General features: G+C 49.1%; 2 protein-coding genes across 2 annotated transcripts; one reads left to right on the top strand and one right to left on the bottom strand.

Moving 5' to 3' along the window:
* Window positions 1-1,769: 1,769 nt before the first annotated feature.
* LOC125447190 (putative oncomodulin-2) lies at window positions 1,770-10,983 on the top strand. The gene is made up of 5 exons (XM_048521396.1): window positions 1,770-1,876; window positions 2,762-2,829; window positions 3,766-3,898; window positions 4,169-4,278; window positions 10,789-10,983. The coding sequence occupies exons 1-5, from the start codon at window positions 1,824-1,826 to the stop codon at window positions 10,812-10,814; spliced, it is 390 nt and encodes a 129-aa protein (XP_048377353.1). The 5' UTR covers window positions 1,770-1,823; the 3' UTR covers window positions 10,815-10,983.
* Window positions 10,984-12,744: 1,761 nt separating this feature from the next.
* On the bottom strand, window positions 12,745-22,323 carry LOC125447127 (E3 ubiquitin-protein ligase TRIM56-like). Its single transcript, XM_048521264.2, has 2 exons — window positions 22,115-22,323; window positions 12,745-21,616 (listed from the first exon to the last, which is right to left on the bottom strand). The coding sequence occupies exon 2, from the start codon at window positions 21,605-21,607 to the stop codon at window positions 19,637-19,639; it is 1,971 nt and encodes a 656-aa protein (XP_048377221.1). The 5' UTR covers window positions 21,608-21,616; window positions 22,115-22,323; the 3' UTR covers window positions 12,745-19,636.
* Window positions 22,324-22,544: the final 221 nt, after the last annotated feature.

Here is a 22,544-nt window from a genome sequence, read left to right as displayed (position 1 = left end):
GGGCACTGTCGGAGGGTCAGTGCTGAGGGATTGCCGCACTGTTGGAGGGTCAGTGCTGAGGGAGTGGGCTCTGTTGGAGGGTCAGTGCTGAGGGAGCGTCGCACTGTCAGAGGGTCAGTGCTGAGGGAGTGGGCAATGTCAGAGGGTTAGTGCTGAGGGAGTGGCGCACTGTCGGAGAGTCAGGTCTGAGGGAGTGGGCACTGTCGGAGGGTCAGTGCTGAGGGTGCGGGCACTGTCGGAGGGTCACTACTGAGAGAGCGCCGCACTGTCGGAGGTTCAGTACTGAGGGAGCGCCGCACTGTCGGAGGGTCGGTGCTGAGGGACTGGCGCACTGTTGGAGGGTCAGTGCTGATGGAGTGGGCACTGTCAGAGGGTGAGTGCAGAGGAAGTGGGCACTGTCGGAGGGTCAGTGTTGAGGGAGTGGCGCACTGTTGGAGGGTCAGTGCTGAGGGAATGGCGCACTGTCCGAGGGTCAGTGGTGAGGGAGTGGCGCACTGTCGGAGGGTCAGTGCTGAGGGAGTGGGCGCTGTCGGAGGGCTAGTACTGAGGGAGTGGGCACTGTCGGATGGTCAGTGCTGAGGGAGCGCCGCACTGTCGGAGGGTCAGTGCTGAGGGAGTAGGCACTGTCGGAGGGTGAGTGCTGAGGGAATGGGCACTGTCGGAGGGTCAGTGCTGAGGGAGCGGGCACTGTCGGAGGGTCAGTGCTTAGGGAGCACCGTACTGTTGGAGGGTGAGTGCTGAGGGAGCGCCGCACTGTCGGAGGGTCAGTGCTGAGGGAGCGCCGCACTGTCGGAGGGTCAGTGCTGAGGGAGCGCCGCACTGTCGGAGGGTCAGTGCTGAGGGAGTGCGGCACTCTTGGAGTGTCAGTGCTGAGGGAGTGGGCACTGTCGGAGGGTCAGTGCTGAGGGAGTGGGCACTGTGGGTGGGTCAGTGCTGAGGGAGCGCCACAGTGTTTTTAAGGAGAAGGTCGGTAGCTTTTTGAACAGTAAAGAATTAAGGGTGACCGTGAGTCGACCGATAAATAGAGCCAAGTCCACAAAAAGATCGGCCACGGTCTAATTGAATGGTGGAGCAGACTCGATGGGCCAGATGGCCTCCTCCTGTTCCTATTCCTTATGGCCTTAAGGCTCTCTGAGGTGATGAAAGGCATTATATAAATAGAGGTCGCACAGTGTGGGGCTGGAGGAACACAGCAGGCCAGGCAGCTTCAGAGGAGCTGGGAGGTTTTTCTGAAGAAGGGTCCCGACCCGAAACATCAACCTTCCTTTTCTCTGATGCTGCCTGATCTGTTGTGTTCCTCCAGCCCCACACTGTATTATCTCTGGCTCCAACAGTCCTTACTACCTCTATATAAATGGATCTTTTTACCTTTGTCACTCCAAGGCTTCCTAACTGACTTTTCTGGCAATGAATGTCCCTTTGAGCCCCCTTTGAGATGTTGGACACACAGTCGTCAATTTGCAAACAGCCTGCACTCACCAACAGCCATGTGATAATGACCAAATAATTTGTTTGGCTCATGTCGAAAATATATTGAGCACAGGATGTCTAGATGAAACAGATGCTGTTTGGTTTATTAAATGGTTTTAATTATCTAATCGAATGTTTTCGTGCCTTTTGTGAGGAGAATGGAGGTGGAAAATGCAGGTGATTTCTGTTCAGCTTTGTCTATCATGTAAACAGGGCAAATCCTGGCCTTAACAGTCCCAGGTTTACACCAGGACAATTATTTACATATTCCTTATCACCTCCCTTTTGTAACTGTCATTACAAACTGTGTCAGACACTCTGTATATAAAGACCAGCATCCAAACTGTGTATAAATGCCAGTGTTTATCTCTTGGCTACCTGCCTTCGTCTCAGGAGATCACGAGAGGTAAGTGTTTGTTTCATCTAATTTGTTGAATTGCCCAAAGAAATGTGCTGGACACTTAAAATGGCCCAGCTCTTTGTGAGATATGGGAAGTAATTAACAATGTAACCTTCCAAATGGGATTTAGATCAAAACTCTTCATCATGGTGTTCAGCAGGAGAACGGAATTTATCTGAAGGGTTTATGCTCCCAAATCCTTCTCGATTATTGTCACTCATGGGATGGGGTGTCCATGGCTGGGCCAACATTTATTGCCCCATTCCTAGTTGCCCCTTGAGAAGGTCGGAGTGAGCTGCCTTGTTGAACCATTGCAGTCCATGTGGGTTGATCCACAATGTCCTTAGGGAGGAAATTTCAGGATTTTGACCCAGCGACAGTGAGGGAACAGTGATATATTTCCAAGTCAGGATGGTGAGTGGCTCGGAGGGGAACTTGCAGAGGGTGGTGTTCCCATGTATCTGCTGCCCTTGTCCTTCTAGAAGGAAGTGGTTGTGGGTTTGGAAGGTGCTGTCTGGGAATTTTTCTCACTTATTAGTGATGGTGAGTGCCTGGCATTTGCGTGGTGTGAATGTCACTCGCCATGTGTCAGCCCAAGCCTGGATATTGTCCAGAACTTCTTGCATTTGAACATGGACTGCTTTAATTACAGAAACACAGGACTGTTCAGGATTTCACTGATGTTGAGTTCTTTGTAGCTTTGTGTTTGCTGTGAGATTCATGGAAACTGCAGTGAGAGTGATCTTCACACGGAAAGACAGATGGAGAAATGTTACAACTGAGAGTAGTCAGAGAAAATGTTAAGAGCTCAAGTGTGTTCATTGGATAACTACAATGGGTGGTTTCCCTGAGCTTGTGTGTGGACAGTAATACGTGTGATCACATTCACAGATTTATGATGAAGATTACAGACTTCCTCGCTGCTGGGGATGTGGCAGCTGCTCTGGCTGAATGTAATGGTAAGACCATACAGTGTGGGTCTGTGCAAGGTCACTCCCATTCCCCAGTGTTCTTGTCATTTGCACTTTGACAGCATTCTCGAGTCCTCATTCTCCCTGTTGGAGCTCACTGATGCTGACCTCCCCTTCCCTTGCCACTCAGGGTCAATGCTCCTCTTTGGGGTTTTAATGCTGCTCCATGGATCCATGCAAACTATAGAAAGACCTCTCAGGTCATCGGCTCGTTTCATTGTTTGTGACTGCAGCAATGCTAATCCCTGCCTCCCAACATTTCACTCCCAGCTGACTCTGATCCAGTGTGGAGTCACTGACGTCTGTGTTTCTTTAACAATATAAACAACAAATGTTTGACACTGCTCACTCACTGAGATCATCCAACGCAACTCAAAGCTGAAAGCGCTTCAATATGTACATTTCAATACCAACAGTAACCACATCCCGGTACCTCCAGGGTCCTGTATTACACTGACCCTGTCCCGCACTGACCCTGTATCACCTGGACCCTGTCTGTATCACCCTGGACCCTGTCTGTATCACCCTGACCCTGTCTGTATCACCTGGACCCTGTCTGTATCACCCTGACCCTGTTTGTATCACCTGGACCCTGTCTGTATCACCCTGGACCCTGTCTGTATCACCCTGACCCTGTCTGTATCACCCTGGACCCTGTCTGTATCACCCTGACCCTGCCTGTATCACCCTGGACCCTGTCTGTATCACCCTGACCCTGTGTGTTTGCACATGTCTGAGATTGTGGTCAGTATGATGATTATGTTTTAAAATCCCACTTTAAATGCATTGTTCTGATAATATTCAGTGCGAGGCTCTCTGCTTCTTTGTTGAGACAGATTGATGCCATTAAACAGATCATGGGCATTCACTCTCAATGAAAAACTTCTCAGGTGCTCTCCCCTGACCAACTATGTCCCTTTTCAGATCCCGGCTCCTTCCAGCTCAAGAAATTCTGCAAAACCTCTGGCTTGGTGAAGAAATCGGTGAAAGAAATCGAGCAAATCTTTGCAATTCTTGATAACGACAACAGTGGCTTCATTGAGAAACATGAACTCAAGTAAAAACCTGCTGATTTCTATCTAAATATTCACATTGAATATTAACTGAGTCAAGGAGAAGGAATGAAGACAGGGAGTGTAACAGCGCAATAGGTCCTCCCTGTCCTGATATTTGTTGATAAGTGCACTGCAAACAGCCGGTAGGGTACCCACCAATCACATCCCAGACAGAAATAACACACAAATACAACACACACACTCATCTGCTGACAAACTGTGTTAGTGTCTCTCAGGATATTAATGCAGGGCTCCTTTTGTTCTCATTTAAGGTTGTTCCTTCAGTATTTTGCTCCCCAGGCTCGAACATTCAGTGACTCTGAGGCAGACAGTTTTATATCGGCTGCAGACGCAGACGGAGACGGCAAGATCAACTTCTCTGGTCAGTGTTTAAACAATTAAAAACGACTCACTTACTGTTCTGTTTAGAAACATACACAGCCTTTGTCAGAGTTACTGAGACTCTAAACAGGAGGGGTTTTCTGAGAGAAAAGGTAGAGATGCATGATTCTCTCAAAAGCAATTTAATTGAGATACAAGTTTGTGTTATTTCCCGAACTCGATTCCACCATTTCTGAAGGTGCTGATCCTCACTGGGATACAGTCCCTGAAGGTGCTGACCCTCACTGGGATACAGTTTCTGAAGGTGCTGACCCTCACTGGGATACAGTTCCTGAAGGTGCTGACCCTCACTGGGATACAGTTTCTGAAGGTGCTGACTCTCAGTGGGATACAGTTCCTGAAGGTGCTGACCCTCACTGGGATACAGTCCCTGAAGGTGCTGACCCTCACTGGGATACAGTTCCTGAAGGTGCTGACTCTCAGTGGGATACAGTTCCTGAAGGTGCTGACCCTCACTGGGATACAGTCCCTGAAGGTGCTGACCCTCACTGGGATACAGTTCCTGAATGGGCTGACTCTCAGTGGGATACAGTCCCTGAAGGGGCTGACCCTCACTGGCATACAGTTCCTGAAGGTGCTGACTCTCACTGGGATACAGTGCCTGAAGGTGCTGACTCTCAGTGGGATACAGATCCTGAAGGGGCTGTTTCTCATTGGGATACAGTCCCTGAAGGTGCTGACTCTCAATGGGATACAATCCCTGAAGGTGCTAAATCTCACTGGGATACAGTTTCTGAAGGTGCTGAATCTCACTGGGATACAGTTTCTGAAGGTGCTGACCCTCACTGGGATAAAGCTTCTGAAGGTGCTGTCTCTCACAGGGATACAGTCCCTGAAGGTGCTGACTCTCACTGGGATACAGTTCCTGAAGGTGCTGACTCTCACTGGGATACAGTGCCTGAAGGTGCTGACTCTCAGTGGGATACAGATCCTGAAGGGGCTGTTTCTCATTGGGATACAGTCCTGAAGGTGCTGACTCTCAATGGGATACAATCCCTGAAGGTGCTGACTCACTGGGATACAGTTCCTGAAGTTGCTGCCTCTCACTGCAATACAGTTGCTGAAGGTGCTGACCCTCACTGGGATACAGTTCCTGAATGGGCTGACTCTCAGTGGGATACAGTCCCTGAAGGGGCTGACCCTCACTGGCATACAGTTCCTGAAGGGGCTGACTCTCAGTGGGATACAGTTCCTGATGGTGCTGATTCTCACTGCGATACAGATCCTGAAGGTGCTGACTCTCACTGGGATACAGCCCCTGAAGGTGCGACTCTCACTGGGATACAGATCCTGAAGGTGCTGACTCTCACTGGGATACAGTTCCTGAAGGTGCTGACCCTCACTGGGATACAGATCCTGAAGGTGCTGACTCTCAGTGGGATACAGTTCCTGAAGGTGCTGACTCTCAGTGGGATACAGATCCTGAAGGGGCTGATTCTCAGTGGGATACAGTTCCTGAAGGTGCTGCCACTCAGTGGGATACAGTTCCTGAAGGTGCTGAATCTCACTGGGATACAGTTCCTGATTGTGCTGATTTTTACTGGGATACAGTTCCTGAAGGTGCTGACTCTCACTGGGATACAATCCCTGAAGGTGCTGACTCACTTGGATACAGTTCCTGAAGTTGCTGCCTCTCACTGCGATACAGTTCCTGAAGGTGCTGACCCTCACTGGGATACAGTTCCTGAATGGGCTGACTCTCAGTGGGATACAGTCCCTGAAGGGGCTGACCCTCACTGGCATACAGTTCCTGAAGTGGCTGACTCTCAGTGGGATACAGTTCCTGATGGTGCTGATTCTCACTGGAATACAGATCCTGAAGGTGCTGACTCTCACTGGGATACAGTCCCTGAAGGGGCTGACCCTCACTGGCATACAGTTCCTGAAGGGGCTGACTCTCAGTGGGATACAGTTCCTGATGGTGCTGATTCTCACTGGAATACAGATCCTGAAGGTGCTGACTCTCACTGGGATACAGTCCCTGAAGGGGCTGACCCTCACTGGGATACAGTTCCTGAAGGTGCTGACTCTCACTGGGATACAGTTCCTGAAGGTGCTGACCCTCACTGGGATACAGTTCCTGAAGGTGCTGACTCTCACTGGGATACAGTTCCTGAAGGTGCTGACCCTCACTGGGATACAGATCCTGAAGGTGCTGACTCTCAGTGGGATACAGTTCCTGAAGGTGCTGACTCTCAGTGGGATACAGATCCTGAAGGGGCTGATTCTCAGTGGGGTACAGTTCCTGAAGGTGCTGCCTCTCACTGGGATACAGTTCCTGAAGGTGCTGAATCTCACTGGGATACAGTTCCTGATTGTGCTGATTTTTACTGGGATACAGTTCCTGAAGGTGCTGACTCTCACTGGGATACAATCCCTGAAGGTGCTGACTCACTGGGATACAGTTCCTGAAGTTGCTGCCTCTCACTGCGATACAGTTCCTGAAGGTGCTGACCCTCACTGGGATACAGTTCCTGAATGGGCTGACTCTCAGTGGGATACAGTCCCTGAAGGGGCTGACCCTCACTGGCATACAGTTCCTGAAGGGGCTAACTCTCAGTGGGATACAGTTCCTGATGGTGCTGATTCTCACTGGAATACAGATCCTGAAGGTGCTGACTCTCACTGGGATACAGTCCCTGAAGGTGCTGACCCTCACTGGGATACAGTCCCTGAAGGTGCTGACTCTCACTGGGATACAGTTCCTGAAGGTGCTGACCCTCACTGGGATACAGTTCCTGAAGGTGCTGATTCTCACTGGGATACAGTTCCTGAAGGGGCTGACTCTCACTGGGATACAGTTCCTGAAGGTGCTGATTCTCACTGGGATACAGTCCCTGAAGGTGCTGACCCTCACTGGGATACAGTTTCTGAAGGTGCTGACCCTCACTGGGATACAGTTCCTGAAGGTGCTGACCCTCACTGGGATACAGTTTCTGAAGGTGCTGACTCTCAGTGGGATACAGTTCCTGAAGGTGCTGACCCTCACTGGGATACAGTCCCTGAAGGTGCTGACCCTCACTGGGATACAGTTCCTGAAGGTGCTGACTCTCAGTGGGATACAGTTCCTGAAGGTGCTGACCCTCACTGGGATACAGTCCCTGAAGGTGCTGACCCTCACTGGGATACAGTTCCTGAAGGTGCTGACCCTCACTGGGATACAGTTCCTGAATGGGCTGACTCTCAGTGGGATACAGTCCCTGAAGGGGCTGACCCTCACTGGCATACAGTTCCTGAAGGTGCTGACTCTCACTGGGATACAGTGCCTGAAGGTGCTGACTCTCAGTGGGATACAGATCCTGAAGGGGCTGTTTCTCATTGGGATACAGTCCCTGAAGGTGCTGACTCTCAATGGGATACAATCCCTGAAGGTGCTAAATCTCACTGGGATACAGTTTCTGAAGGTGCTGAATCTCACTGGGATACAGTTTCTGAAGGTGCTGACCCTCACTGGGATAAAGCTTCTGAAGGTGCTGTCTCTCACAGGGATACAGTCCCTGAAGGTGCTGACTCTCACTGGGATACAGTTCCTGAAGGTGCTGACTCTCACTGGGATACAGTGCCTGAAGGTGCTGACTCTCAGTGGGATACAGATCCTGAAGGGGCTGTTTCTCATTGGGATACAGTCCTGAAGGTGCTGACTCTCAATGGGATACAATCCCTGAAGGTGCTGACTCACTGGGATACAGTTCCTGAAGTTGCTGCCTCTCACTGCAATACAGTTGCTGAAGGTGCTGACCCTCACTGGGATACAGTTCCTGAATGGGCTGACTCTCAGTGGGATACAGTCCCTGAAGGGGCTGACCCTCACTGGCATACAGTTCCTGAAGGGGCTGACTCTCAGTGGGATACAGTTCCTGATGGTGCTGATTCTCACTGCGATACAGATCCTGAAGGTGCTGACTCTCACTGGGATACAGCCCCTGAAGGTGCGACTCTCACTGGGATACAGATCCTGAAGGTGCTGAATCTCAGTGGGATACAGTTCCTGAAGGTGCTGCCTCTCACTGGGATACAGTTCCTGAAGGTGCTGAATCTCAGTGGGATACAGTTCCTGATGGTGCTGATTTTTACTGGGATACCGATCCAGAAGGTGCTGCCTCTCACTGAGATACAGTTCCTGAAGGTGCTGCCTCTCACTGGGATACAGTTCCTGAAGGTGCTGAATCTCACTGGGATACAGTTCCTGAAGGTGCTGACTCTCACTGGGATACAATCCCTGAAGGTGCTGACTCACTGGGATACAGTTCCTGAAGTTGCTGCCTCTCACTACGATACAGCTCCTGAAGGTGCTGACCCTCACTGGGATACAGTTCCTGAATGGGCTGATTCTCAGTGGGATACAGTCCCTGAAGGGGCTGACCCTCACTGGCATACAGTTCCTGAAGGGGCTGACTCTCAGTGGGATACAGTTCCTGATGGTGCTGATTCTCACTGGAATACAGATCCTGAAGGTGCTGACTCTCACTGGGATACAGTCCCTGAAGGGGCTAACCCTCACTGGGATACAGTTCCTGAAGGTGCTGACTCTCACTGGGATACAGTTCCTGAAGGTGCTGACCCTCACTGGGATACAGTTCCTGAAGGTGCTGACTCTCACTGGGATACAGTTCCTGAAGGTGCTGACCCTCACTGGGATACAGATCCTGAAGGTGCTGACTCTCAGTGGGATACAGTTCCTGAAGGTGCTGACTCTCAGTGGGATACAGATCCTGAAGGGGCTGATTCTCAGTGGGATACAGTTCCTGAAGGTGCTGCCACTCAGTGGGATACAGTTCCTGAAGGTGCTGAATCTCACTGGGATACAGTTCCTGATTGTGCTGATTTTTACTGGGATACAGTTCCTGAAGGTGCTGACTCTCACTGGGATACAATCCCTGAAGGTGCTGACTCACTTGGATACAGTTCCTGAAGTTGCTGCCTCTCACTGCGATACAGTTCCTGAAGGTGCTGACCCTCACTGGGATACAGTTCCTGAATGGGCTGACTCTCAGTGGGATACAGTCCCTGAAGGGGCTGACCCTCACTGGCATACAGTTCCTGAAGTGGCTGACTCTCAGTGGGATACAGTTCCTGATGGTGCTGATTCTCACTGGAATACAGATCCTGAAGGTGCTGACTCTCACTGGGATACAGTCCCTGAAGGGGCTGACCCTCACTGGCATACAGTTCCTGAAGGGGCTGACTCTCAGTGGGATACAGTTCCTGATGGTGCTGATTCTCACTGGAATACAGATCCTGAAGGTGCTGACTCTCACTGGGATACAGTCCCTGAAGGGGCTGACCCTCACTGGGATACAGTTCCTGAAGGTGCTGACTCTCACTGGGATACAGTTCCTGAAGGTGCTGACCCTCACTGGGATACAGTTCCTGAAGGTGCTGACTCTCACTGGGATACAGTTCCTGAAGGTGCTGACCCTCACTGGGATACAGATCCTGAAGGTGCTGACTCTCAGTGGGATACAGTTCCTGAAGGTGCTGACTCTCAGTGGGATACAGATCCTGAAGGGGCTGATTCTCAGTGGGGTACAGTTCCTGAAGGTGCTGCCTCTCACTGGGATACAGTTCCTGAAGGTGCTGAATCTCACTGGGATACAGTTCCTGATTGTGCTGATTTTTACTGGGATACAGTTCCTGAAGGTGCTGACTCTCACTGGGATACAATCCCTGAAGGTGCTGACTCACTGGGATACAGTTCCTGAAGTTGCTGCCTCTCACTGCGATACAGTTCCTGAAGGTGCTGACCCTCACTGGGATACAGTTCCTGAATGGGCTGACTCTCAGTGGGATACAGTCCCTGAAGGGGCTGACCCTCACTGGCATACAGTTCCTGAAGGGGCTAACTCTCAGTGGGATACAGTTCCTGATGGTGCTGATTCTCACTGGAATACAGATCCTGAAGGTGCTGACTCTCACTGGGATACAGTCCCTGAAGGTGCTGACCCTCACTGGGATACAGTCCCTGAAGGTGCTGACTCTCACTGGGATACAGTTCCTGAAGGTGCTGACCCTCACTGGGATACAGTTCCTGAAGGTGCTGATTCTCACTGGGATACAGTTCCTGAAGGGGCTGACTCTCACTGGGATACAGTTCCTGAAGGTGCTGATTCTCACTGGGATACAGTTCCTGAAGGTGCTGACCCTCACTGGGATACAGATCCTGAAGGTGCTGACTCTCAGTGGGATACAGTTCCTGAAGGGGCTAACTCTCACTGGGATACAGTTCCTGAAGGTGCTGACTCTCAGTGGGATACAGATCCTGAAGGGGCTGATTCTCACTGGGATACAGTCCCTGAAGGGGCTGACTCTCAGTGGGATACAGTTCCTGAAGGGGCTGACTCTCACTCGGGGGTGGTTTCTAAATGGCTCTTAGTCAGCTGTTGCCTGTGCTGTACTTTTGTCATTTATCACTTCCCAGTTATGAGTTTGTAAAGTAATAGAAATTAACGTCAGTAACAAATAAGTGAAAGTCACTGTACTGAAATTGCAGAATTCCAGAATGTGGTCAAGATGTAATGAGATTAAAGTGCGAAGCACAGAAGCATCACCTCCAGCATGACAACAGAGGAGAATGCAGCTGGATCCCTGCCCCAACCTTTGCTGGAAACTGTGAGATCTGTGCTTCTACAATGTTAAAGTGGTCACTAACTGCTTCATTTGTCATGATTCAGTTCAGTCACAACAATAAAAGCCTCTTTTTGAATTGTTGGTCAGTTTTATTTTGTCACTGGGAATAATGAGTGAGACATGGCTGTAGCTGTGTAGTGCACAGGATCAAGTCTCAGGGATAATTGGGTGACATTGAGATGAGTTTCTGTCAATGAGAACTGCTAAGCTGGAATGTTTCTGAATTCCACTCTCACTGGTTACTGGGCACAACCATTTACATGTGAGCCTGGGAAATGGCACGTGTAACACCACTGTTTAAGGAAGGAGGAAGCCAGGAGACAGAAAACTATAGACCGGTTAGCCTGACCCCGGTCATTGGTATGAGTTTACAATCCATTAGGAAGGATGAGATTGAGAGTACTTGGAAGTACATGACCAAATAGTGCTGAGTCACAACAGCTCCATCAACGAATGCTGATTCCTGACATTTCTGTTCGAATTGTTTGAGGAGGTAATGAGCAAGTTAGATGAAGGAGCCTGTGTAAACGATGGGTTTGGATTTCCAATTGGCCTTTGACCAGGTGCTGCACGGGAGGCTGGAACATTAGATAAGGGCCTGTTGTGCCAGGGGCGAGTTATTGGCATGGATAGACGATGGGCTGACTGGCAGAAGGCAGAGGGTTGTGATAAAGGGGTCTTTATCAGCATGGCAGACAGTGATCCACATTGGGACCACACCTACTTGTGTGGTACATTAACGATCTGGGCAAAGGAACTGAGGGCAATGTTGCTCAGTTTGCAGATGGGACAGAGATAGATGGTGGGACAGGGAGTGCTGAGGAGGCAGAGAGGCTGCAGCAGTCCCTGGACAAGCTAGGAGAATGGGAAAAGAAGTGGCTGACAGAGTACAACGTGAGATCGTGTGAGGTTCTGCTAAATGGTAGGAAGAAGCTTGAATCATCAGTAGCATGTGATTAAAACTGATGTTCACATCCCCTGCCATTGATTTGTTTTTATCATTTTCTCTGACAAAAAGACATAATATATTTACACTCTAAGAAGATACAAGGAGAATGCAAAGACAAACTAGAGGCCATTCAGCCCTTTGATCCCATTCTACCTTTTGTGAGCAACCTCTATCTAACATCTACCTGCCCTGGTTCTATAACCATTAATATTCTTCATATCAAAAGCCTCACGATCTCAGTTTTAGATCGTTACTTAACCTCTAGGGGAAGTCTTAGACCCCGTTCCTCAGTTGAGACCTCAGCTTCGAACCTCACTCTAATTCTGAAACCTCTTTCCCACCCAAAGGAAATATTTTATTCAAAAAACAAAATGCCAGAAATGTTTCTGCCTGAAGATCATATTTAACTCAAAATGTTAACTCTTTCCACAAATGCTGCCAGACCTGCTGAGTTTCTCTGGGTCTTTCTGACTTTATTTCAGATTTGCAATACCTGCAGCATTTGCTCTTATTATAAAGGAAATGATGCCCCAGTCTGCTCCCACCAATTCCACTGATCGCCTTCAATGCACCAATCAATTAGCCTGTTATTTTATTTTTAAGTATCCCCTGTGGTGTTTCTCTCTAAATGCTTGTACCCTAATCTTCCAACTCCAGCTCAGTCAATGCAATATTGGCTTTATTTTCCATCTCTTCTTTGGACGTCTGGGAGATGGGACAACATTTGTGGCTGGTGACAGACACAAAACCAGTTGCCAATCTTACACAGAGATACCTGGGCCGATGTATTGGACCCTGGTGCAGTCAGATTACTCACTGTGGGTCAAAGAGGCGTGGTGTTCATCATCTGGATAAACTCACAGACTCAACTGAGAATTCCAACATATTTATTACAGTTTATAGTCAAAACAGAAAAAAGTACAAAGATGAAGATTATAGGTACATAATACACAAGATCCTGTGAACCCACCAGGAATAAATGCTCACCAACCCCAGTGTCCTTGACCAGGCCAACATCCCCAGCATCAAAGCACTGACCCCCGCCTTCCCCCTTGACTGACTGCAGTGGGCCGGGCATGTCGTCCACATGACCGACACGAGACTCCCAGCTCCAAAACGGCAGGCAAGCCCCAGGGGTCAGGGGAAGTGCTTCAGTGATACCCTCAAGGCCTCATGGGGGAAGTGCGACATTCCCACAGACACCGGGGAATCACTGGCTCAAGTCCGTCCAAAGTGGAGGAGGAGATTCCCGGAAGGAGTCGAACACCTCAGGACTCGCTGTCGGGAAAAAGCGGAAGATGGGCAAAAAACAGCGAAAGAGGCGCACTATCACACCAACGCCCCCACCAACTCACCTCCTTCCCATGACTACCACCTGCCCCAAGTGTAACAGAGTCTGCGGAAACTACATCGGCCTGTACAGCCACGTACAGACTCACCCTGAGAGGTGGGAGAGAGTCATCCTATCTGTGAGGGACTGGCGATGATGATGATATTATGGAATGTGTGATTAAAACTACTCAGCTTGTGCAACAATGCTATTTGTGGTCTGCATTCAGAGCTCATGTACTCAATAATCAGCAACATGGTTATAACCAATAGACCCTACCGAGCTAAGGAGGTCTAAAACAAGGTTAACTAGAAGGGTAGGCTCTTACTAGATACTGGTCCACAAACACTACCCACCCTTTGACTGGAATCAGGAGACAGAGAAGACAAAACGTACAATTCAAAGTTCACAGCCTGTTCCTGATCTCCCACCTCCACAAGTGTGTGGATCTGGCAGGAGATCCAGGACCTACCCTGAACTGCTATTAAAATGCCATCAGCAAGTTTTTGATTGTCCTCACTCGATGTTCTATTTACAAAACAAAATTCTGAACAAGAAAGATAAAAGCAAAATACCTGAGGTTATAATTAAATGCCTTTCCTCTAACATCTAAATAATCTAAAAAAAATTACCATCCATTTCATTCATTTAGCCACCAATCTGAATCATATGACCATTTCAATGAAAGGAGTTGGTCCCAAAGAATCCAATTGGACGACAATGATCACAGTTGTACTGTATTAATCGCTAGACTACTAATCTAGAGACCCAGATAATGTTCTGGGGGCCTGGGTTTGAATCCTGCCATGGCAGATGATGGAATTTGAATTAAATTTAAACAAAAGTCTGCAATTAAGAATCCACTGATGACCGTGAAAGCATTGTGAATTGTCAGAAAAACTCATCTGTTCACTAATGCCCTTCAGGGAAAGAAATCTGCCATGCTCACCTGGTCTGCCCTACACGTGACTCTCAATTGCCCTCTGAAGTGACCGAGCATTCAGTTGTTTCAGTTGCTATGAATTTTCAACAAAGTAATGAAACTGCACGGATCACCTGGCATCGACCTAGACATGGGAAAAGACAAGGGCAGAAACAGCCCTGTCGACCCTGCCAAGACTTCCTCACTAACGTCTGGGGGTTAGTGCCAAAACTGGGAGAACTGTCTCACAACCTAGTCAAGAAACAGCCTGGCATAGTCATATCACAGAATCATACCTTACAGACAATGTCCCAGACACAGCATCACCGTCCCTGGATATGCCCCGTCTTACTGGCAGGACAGACCCAGCAGAGGGGGTGGCACTGTGGTATACAGTCAGGAGGGTGTCGCTCTAGGAGTCCTCAACATGAAGTCTCGTGGCTTCAGGTTAAACGTGGGCAAGGAAACCTCCTGCTGATTACTACAAACAAGGGACAATATGTACTCTGGGCGGGGGATTTCAATGTCCACCCACCAACAGTGGCTCAGCACCAGTTCTACTGACCAAGCTGGTCAGGTCCTAAAGGACATAGTCACTGGACGGGGTCTGCAGCAGGTATTGGAGGAGAATCAAAAAGATGGAAAAACATACTTGACCTCATCCTCACCAATCTGCCAGCTGCATTTACATCTGTCCATGACAGGATCGGTAAGAGTGACCATCGCACAGTCCTTGTGGAGACAAAGTCCTGCCTTCACATTGAGAACAATCTCCATCATGTTGTGTGACCCTCTCACCCTGCTAAATGGGACAGGCTTCACACAGATCTAGCAACTCAACACTGGGCATCCATGAGACGCTGTGGGCCATCAACAGCAGCAGAATCGTACTCCAGCACAATCTGTAACCTCATGGCCCAGCATATCCCCCACTCAATCATTACCATCGAGCCAGGGCATCAACCCTAGTTCAATGCAGAGCGCAGGAGGGCATGCCAGGAGCAGGACAAGGCATACCTGAAGGTGAGCTATCAACCTGGTGAAGCCACCAAACAGGACTACTTGCACGTCAAGCAGCAAAAGCAGCAAGTGATACACAGAGCTAAGCGATCCCACAACCGACGAATCAGATTTAATCCCTGCAGTCCTGCCACATCCAGTGGTGAATGATGGTGGACAATTAAACAACTCACTGGAGGAGGCGGCTCCACAAATATCCCCATCCTCAATGATGGAAGAGCCAAGCACATCAGTGCAAAAGATAAGAACGAAGCATTTGCAGCAATTTTCAGCCAGAAGTGGGGGTGAGGGCACTTTTGGAATACTGTGTGCAATTCTGTTCTCTCTAAGGAGGATGTTGTGAAACTTGAAAGGGTTCAGAAAGATTTATAAGGATGTTGCTGGGGTTGGAGGGTTTGAGCTCTAGAGAGAGGCTGAATAGGCTGGGGCTATTTTCCCTGGAGTGTCAGAGGCTGAGGGGTGACCTTACAGAGGTTTATAAAACCATGAGGGTCATGGATAGGGAGAATAGCCAAGGTCTTTTCCCCCAGGGTACGGACATCCTAAACTAGAGGGCTTAGGTTTAGGGTGAGGGGGAAGATTTAAAAGGGACCCAAGGGGCAACTTTTATCACACAGAGGGTGGTGCGTGTATAGAACAAGCTGCCGGAGGAAGTGGTGGAGGCTGGTACAATTACAAGATTGAAAAGGCATCTGGATGGTAAGAGGGATACGGGCCAAATGCTGGCAAATGGGACTGTACGGTCTGTTTCCATGCTGTTTATATCTATGATTCTAAGTGCCAAATGGATGGCCCATCTCAGCCTCCTCCAGTGGTCCCCATCATTACAGATACCAGTCTTCAGCCAATTCCATTCACTCCACATGATATCAAGAAACAGTTGGAGACACTGGATACTGCAAAGGCTACCGGCCCTGACAACATTCCGGCAATTGTGCTGAAGATTTGTGCTCCAGAACTCGCTGCTCCCCTAACGAAGCTGTTCTGGTACAGTTACAACCCTGGCATCTACCCGACAATGTGGAAAATTTCCCAAGTATGCCCTGTACACAAAAAGTAGGACTAATCCAACCCGGCCAATTACCACCCCATCAGTCTACTCTTGATCATCAGTAAAGTGATGGAAGGTGTCAGTAACAGTGCTATCAAGCAGCACCTGCTCAGCAATAAACTGCTCACTGATGCCCAGTTTGGATTCCACCAGGGCCACTCAGCTCCTGATCTCATTACAGCCTTGGCTCAAACATGGACAAGAGATCTGAATTCCAGAGGTGAGGTGAGAGTGACAGCCCTTGATATCAAGGCTGCATTTGACAGAGTGTGGCATCAAGGAGCCCTGGCCAAACTGGAATCAACGGATATCAGGGGACAAACTCTGGTGATTGGAGTCATACCTGACACATCGGAAGATGGCCGTGGTTATGGGAGGTCAGTCCAGAACATCTCTGTAGGGTTCCTTGGCCCAAACATCTTCAGCTGCTTCATCAATGACCTTCTGTCCATCATAAGGTCAGAAGTGGGGATGTTTGCTGATGATTGCACAATGTTCAGCACCATTCATGACAGGAAGTGTACTGAGATGGATAGGAAACCGGTTGGTAGAGAGGAAACAAAAAGTGTAGGAATCAATGTGTGCTCTACAATTTGCAGACAGTAACTAGTGAGGTGTCATAGGGATCGGTGCTGGGATGCCAGCTATTCACAATATATATCCATGATTTGGACGAAGGAACAAAACGTACCATCTCCATGTTTGCAGATGATACCACGCTGGGTGGGTGGGTGAACTGTGACGAGGATGCAGAGATCCTTCAGCATGATCTCGACAGGTTGGGTGAGTGGGCAAATCAATGGCAGATGTAGTATAACTTGGATAAATGTCAGGTTATTCACTTTGGAAGCAAAAACAAGAAGGCAGATTACTACCTAAACAGCTGTAAACTTGGAGAGGGGAGCCTGCAGTGGGATCTGGGTGTCCTTCTGCACCAGTTGCTGAAGGTAAGCATACAGGTGCAGCAGCTGGTAAAGAAGGCAAATGGTATGTTGGCCTTAATTGTGAGAGGTTTCGAGTGCAGGAGCAGGGATGTGTTGTTGCAGTTATACAGGGCCTTGGTGAGACCACACCTAGAGTATTGTGTGCAATTTTGGTCTCTTTTTCTGAGGAAGGACACTCTTGCTCTCAAGGGAGTGTGGCGAAGGTTTACCAGGCTGATTCCAGGGATGGCAGGTCTGACGTATGAGGAGATATTGACTGGGTTAGGATTGCGCCACACAAATGCCAGGCTATGACCATCACCAATAAGAGACAATCTAACTACCACCCCTTGATATTCAATGGTGTTAACATCACTGAATCCCCCACTATCAACATCCTGGGGATTACCATTGACCTGAAACTCAACTGGACTCACCACATAAACACTGTGGCAACTAAAACAGGTCAGAGGCTGGGAATACTGCAGCGAGTAACTCGCCTCCTGACTCCCCTGAGCCTGTGCAACACCTACAAGTTACAGGTTAGGAATGTGATAGAATACTCCCCACTCACCTGGATGGGTGCAGCTGCAACAACATTCAAGAAACTTGACACCCTCCAGGAGAAAGCAGCCGCTTGATTGGGATCACATCCTCAGACACCCACTCCCTCCACCACCGACACTCAGTAGCAGCAGTGTGTACCATCTACAAGATGCTCTGCAGAAACTCACCGAAGATCCTCAGACAGCACCTTCCAAACCCATGACCACTTCCACCTAGAACGGCAAGAGCAGCAGACACATGGGAACACCATCCCCTGCAAGTTCCCCTCCAAACCGCTCACCATCCTGACTTCGAAATTTATCGCTGTTCCTTCACTGTCGCTGGGTCAAAATCCCATAATTCCCTCCCTAAGGGCATTATGGGTCAACCTACAGCTGACAGACTGCAGCAGTTCATGAAGGCAGCTCACCCCCACCTTCTCAAGGGGCATCAAGGGATAGGCAATAAATGTTGGACAGTCAGTGACATCTACATCCCACAAAAAGAATAAAATAAAAATTAAGACTTTGCATATTTCCTGAAATCTCATTGGTCGAACTAATTAAAGCCTTGGCTCGAGACAATTAAGAATAAACAATTAATGGTCACCATCAGAGTCGACTTTCCAACAGGAATGGAGAGCTACAACTGACCACTTTTTAAAAAATGTTTGAAATCAAGAGTAAAGGAAGTAACAAAAATATACTTGAACATTGGAATGTTTCAAAGGAACGTACAAGAACAAAATGACACTGAGTGGCCAGTGCCAGCACATTGTCGTCCCAGTCACATGCGCGTTCGAAAGGAGGGTAGTCTACATTAGTCCCAGGCTCAATCACTGAGAAAACGCATTTTCCAGTGCTTAACCCAGCAAATACAAATCGAAAGTTTGTCATATTGAACTAGCTATGTAATGAATGGGATTTCTCAAATTTCTTTCAAAACTAGGCAGGACTTAGAATCATAGAGTCCCTACTGCAGGAGCAGGCTATTTGGCCCATCGAGTCACACCAACCCTCTGAAGAGCATCCTATCCAGATCCACACCCTTCCCACCCTATCCCGGTAAACCTATATTTCCCATGACTAATCTACTGAACCTGCACATCCCTGGTCACCTTGGGCAATTTAGCATGGGTAATCCACCCTAAAATACATGTCTCTGGGCTGTGGGAGGGAACTGGAGCACCCGGAGGAAACCCACGCAGACACGTGGAGAATATGCAAACCGCACAGTCACCCGAAGGTGGAATCAAGCCCAGGCCCACGGCAGCATGAAGCAGCAGTGCTAACCACCGAGCCACTGTGCACTTAACAACTACAGGGGTCTTGCTCACTGATGGAAGTCTCATCCTGCCTAATGAAAGGTTTCCTCGTGATCAGGGATCAGGGATCCTGGGGGCAGAAAGCCCAGCCATCAGCAGCCAATCCAAAGCCAGCAGCTGTCACCAATGCCATACAGTGGCTGTTGATGGTATTGTAACCAAAGAGGCTAACAATCAGCTCCCAGGTCAACAGGTGAGCTGGCCTGGGGGCTGGTAGGAGGGCCTGGGTTGGTGAGCAGGCTTGTTTTTTGGTGGGGAGTGGGGAGGTGGGTGGGAACTCTCTTGGGGCTACCTGAAGGCTCCAGTTGGAGACAGGTTGGGAAGGTCAGCCATGCAGCATCCTGGCTCAGGCCTCACTTTAATGAAGGCAGGAGGCAGAATGGCCTCGTTCCATTCTCCATCGGACTGAAACCCTGGTTTCGGGGCGTCTATACAACCCTGAATAACCATCACCTCAGCCCCACCCGCAGAGCCCTGCTCCTCCCCATTCAATATATTTATTTGCAAAGACTGTGACCCTTTCCAGTCCAATGCACAGGGTCGGCCTCTTGAATTTAGAAGCAAGCAGGTGACATTGTCTCTGAGCCTGGCTCACGTCCATTTTCAGCCCAGTGGAGGAGGCCTGTTTACTCTGAATCCGAGCCCATTAATCCACAGTCAATGTGTACACATAAACAAACCTGTTGTCTTGGACTATGATCAGATTGTCATCTGGATCGATTGTGAGGACACGTGGCTTGTGAAGGCCATCAACTGTACTCAACAACTGTCTCTTAAAGCTTCCAGTGGGTGAAAACACCAGGATCCTATTGGGCTCAGTGACATAGATATTATTATTTCCATCAACACAGACACTGAAAGGATTAAGAAGACATTGTATTCCATTCACGAAGCTCTCTCTGCAAACGGTTACAAGGTCTCCATATCGAGTGAAGATAACAACACATTTCTTCCCACAATCAGACACAATGAATTCTTCTTCGCTGTTCACTGCAATGAAGAGAAATCTACTGCCATCATAACCCCTTGGCTTAATCCTGTCAACCACACGCCCATCGAGATCATACAGAGAGACAGAACATAGTGTCCCTTCGCTCACAGCCACATATTCATCTTCATACGTGGCAATAGGGTAGGCTGACTCGCATCCTCGGAGGAGGAGCTTTCTCACCAATGATCCGTCCATTTCTAAGAAGTAAAGCCTGTTCTTGGCGGAACACACAATAATATCGTCACAGATGGCCACGCTACATGGGTCTTCATCTTCATCTGGCAGTGAGATAATCCTGTTCAACGATCCACCTTTCCAGTAACATTTCAGGACCGCATTCTCTTCATCTGCAACAATGATGTCTCCATCTTCAGAAGTACAGATGCCTGTCAATTTCGGCCTCATGTTATGGTCCAGCTTGGTGTCAAAGTGATATTTCCGAACTGCCCATTGTTGGGACTGAGTGGTGGCCTGGGTTTCGGCAATGCATGCCAGCTGCCCAGTTTTGGGGACAGTTGACTGGGATTCAGGACCTGAATCTTCACCCAACGTGACAGTGAAGAGATGAGTTTCTGATATTATACTTCGGACATATTTGTTGACCATTAGCTTGGGGCAGGCTTTGTTTAATTCTTTGATGTTGAATGGTTGCAATGAACTGATCTGATCTTGTAAAATGCTCTCCAAACCCACTATCTCCTTCGCATTGCAATCCATCATAACCCTCTCACCATGTTCTCTCATATTCTTTGTCTTCTCCTTCTGACGCTCGAGGTTAGATTTGGCAGCTTTGATTAACTCTTCCTGTTTCTTCACATACTCCGAGAGAGTTTTTTTGATGGCATCTCCCTGTTTAAACAGATCATTTAAAACCTCAGTTAGAGTGCTCTCTAAGTTGGAAATGACAGACAATTCCGTTGTTTTCACTTTGTCCATTGCTTCATCCAGTTCGTTCTCTTGTTGGGCGAGTGACTGGGAAACCGCGCTGAGTCTTTCCAGCAGTTTTATGATGGTGGGTTTCTTCACCTCGGCTGCCTCAGCGATCCCAAGCCGGTTATGTTTGTTACAGGAATGGGAGTAACATTTGTAGCAAATGACCCGGTCACACGTGCTGCAGTAGTGACGGACTCGCTCCTTGGGGTGAAGCAGGCAGGAGACCTTTTGCTGCATTAACATCACTGTACCGGCTTTATCCAGCAGGGCAGGGGCCAGGTCCTCCATCTGATGGGTGCTGTAGTTAATCCGATGACTGTCCCCACAAGCTCTACACAGGTAGCTTGAACAACTGATACACTGGGCTACTGCAGAGTTCTTGACGCTCCAGCCTTGGGGGCAAAGGCTACATACCAGCTCCTTCTTCTCCTCCTTTGCTGGGCTTTTGAAGATATCCAGAAGGCTGTTGATGTGGAAGTTTGTCTTCAGGCTGCTAATGCCAGCACTCACATCAACGACGACCCTACACTCTGGGCACATGATCTTATCAGCTTTGACCAGCTTTCGCAGGCATTCTTGACAGTACGTGTGTTGACAGGGCAACATTTTGGGCTGTTCCATCGTTTCAAGGCAGATTTTACAATTTAAAATATCATGTTGAATTTTATCAGCAATAGCTGATGAAGTGGCCATCTTGTCAACCTGAAAAGGAGAGCAGAGAGAGAGAGAGAGAGTGACCCTCAGCAGTCAGTGCTGAGGAGATGTGGCCAGGATTCCGAGCAGACGGTGATTGCATCAGAACAGATTTCAGTTCGAGATTTCTCTAAATCAGAAGCGAAACCAAAACCAAAGCGGGAGGCGGGGGGAGGGCAAGGGTAACCCCGCCAGGAAAACAAACCCTTTCCGAGCCCATCAAAACTGAGACTGAGTCAAAGGGGCAGCTTCCGGGGCTCAATTCCCACCCCCCACCCCCATAAAACCATCTCCCCACAAACAAAATACAAGAAACTGCAAGGGTCATGTTTAACTGGGCGACCTCAGGGTTAAAGGCGAGCAGCTCCACCCCCCCGGGGGATGTGAGTACACAGAGGGTAAGCAGCCCGGCTTAGCCCAGGGACAGGTTGCTGCTCCCGGGGACCCAGTTCATGAAGCCCATCCCGTGCGGAGGCTGGTGCAGGGTCTCACTGTGGTTCCACTTACCTGCGGGGCTCTGATGCTCACACTGGCGGCTCTCCCGGAGCACAGTGAGCTGTATCAGCCGGGCCCTTCCCCCCGCAGCAAGAGCCCCGCCCGCCGTTTACCCAGACACACAGAGAGAGAGAGAGCAGATCCGCTCCCAGCCGCTGGGCTTCCTCTCCCTGGCCCTTGCTGCGCGCACACACACCTACAGCAAAGTGAGACCGTGCGAAACAAACTCAACTCCAACTGACCGTCCCCCCCACCAATCCTAAACAATTTAAATTAATGCAGCAACGAGAAAACTCGACTTGTATTTCCGAAATGCAGCGAATGCTGAAACCTCTGTCGTGTGTTTGCAGGTTCGGTTCAGTGAACGTTTCCACGGAAGCACTGCCTTTGTATCACTCCAGCTCTACAGCCCATCATTGCAAATTGGAAAGGGATCCATGGT

This window comes from Stegostoma tigrinum, chromosome 38 (genome assembly GCF_030684315.1).
Source record: "Stegostoma tigrinum isolate sSteTig4 chromosome 38, sSteTig4.hap1, whole genome shotgun sequence".
Classification (NCBI taxonomy): Eukaryota; Metazoa; Chordata; class Chondrichthyes; order Orectolobiformes; family Stegostomatidae; genus Stegostoma; species Stegostoma tigrinum.
The sequence above is the reverse complement of the archived record's forward strand: the minus strand, read 5'-3'. Positions and strand labels throughout refer to the sequence as shown.

Coding starts and splice junctions, on each gene's coding strand:
- LOC125447190 (XM_048521396.1), top strand. CDS start 1,824: ATGCCAGTGTTTATCTCTTGGCTACCTGCCTTCGTCTCAGGAGATCAC. Junction 2,830..3,765: donor TGCTCTGGCTGAATGTAATG/GTAAGACCATAC, acceptor GTCCCTTTTCAG/ATCCCGGCTCCTTCCAGCTC. Junction 3,899..4,168: donor ATTGAGAAACATGAACTCAA/GTAAAAACCTGC, acceptor TTCTCATTTAAG/GTTGTTCCTTCAGTATTTTG.
- LOC125447127 (XM_048521264.2), bottom strand. CDS start 21,607: ATGGCCACTTCATCAGCTATTGCTGATAAAATTCAACATGATATTTTA.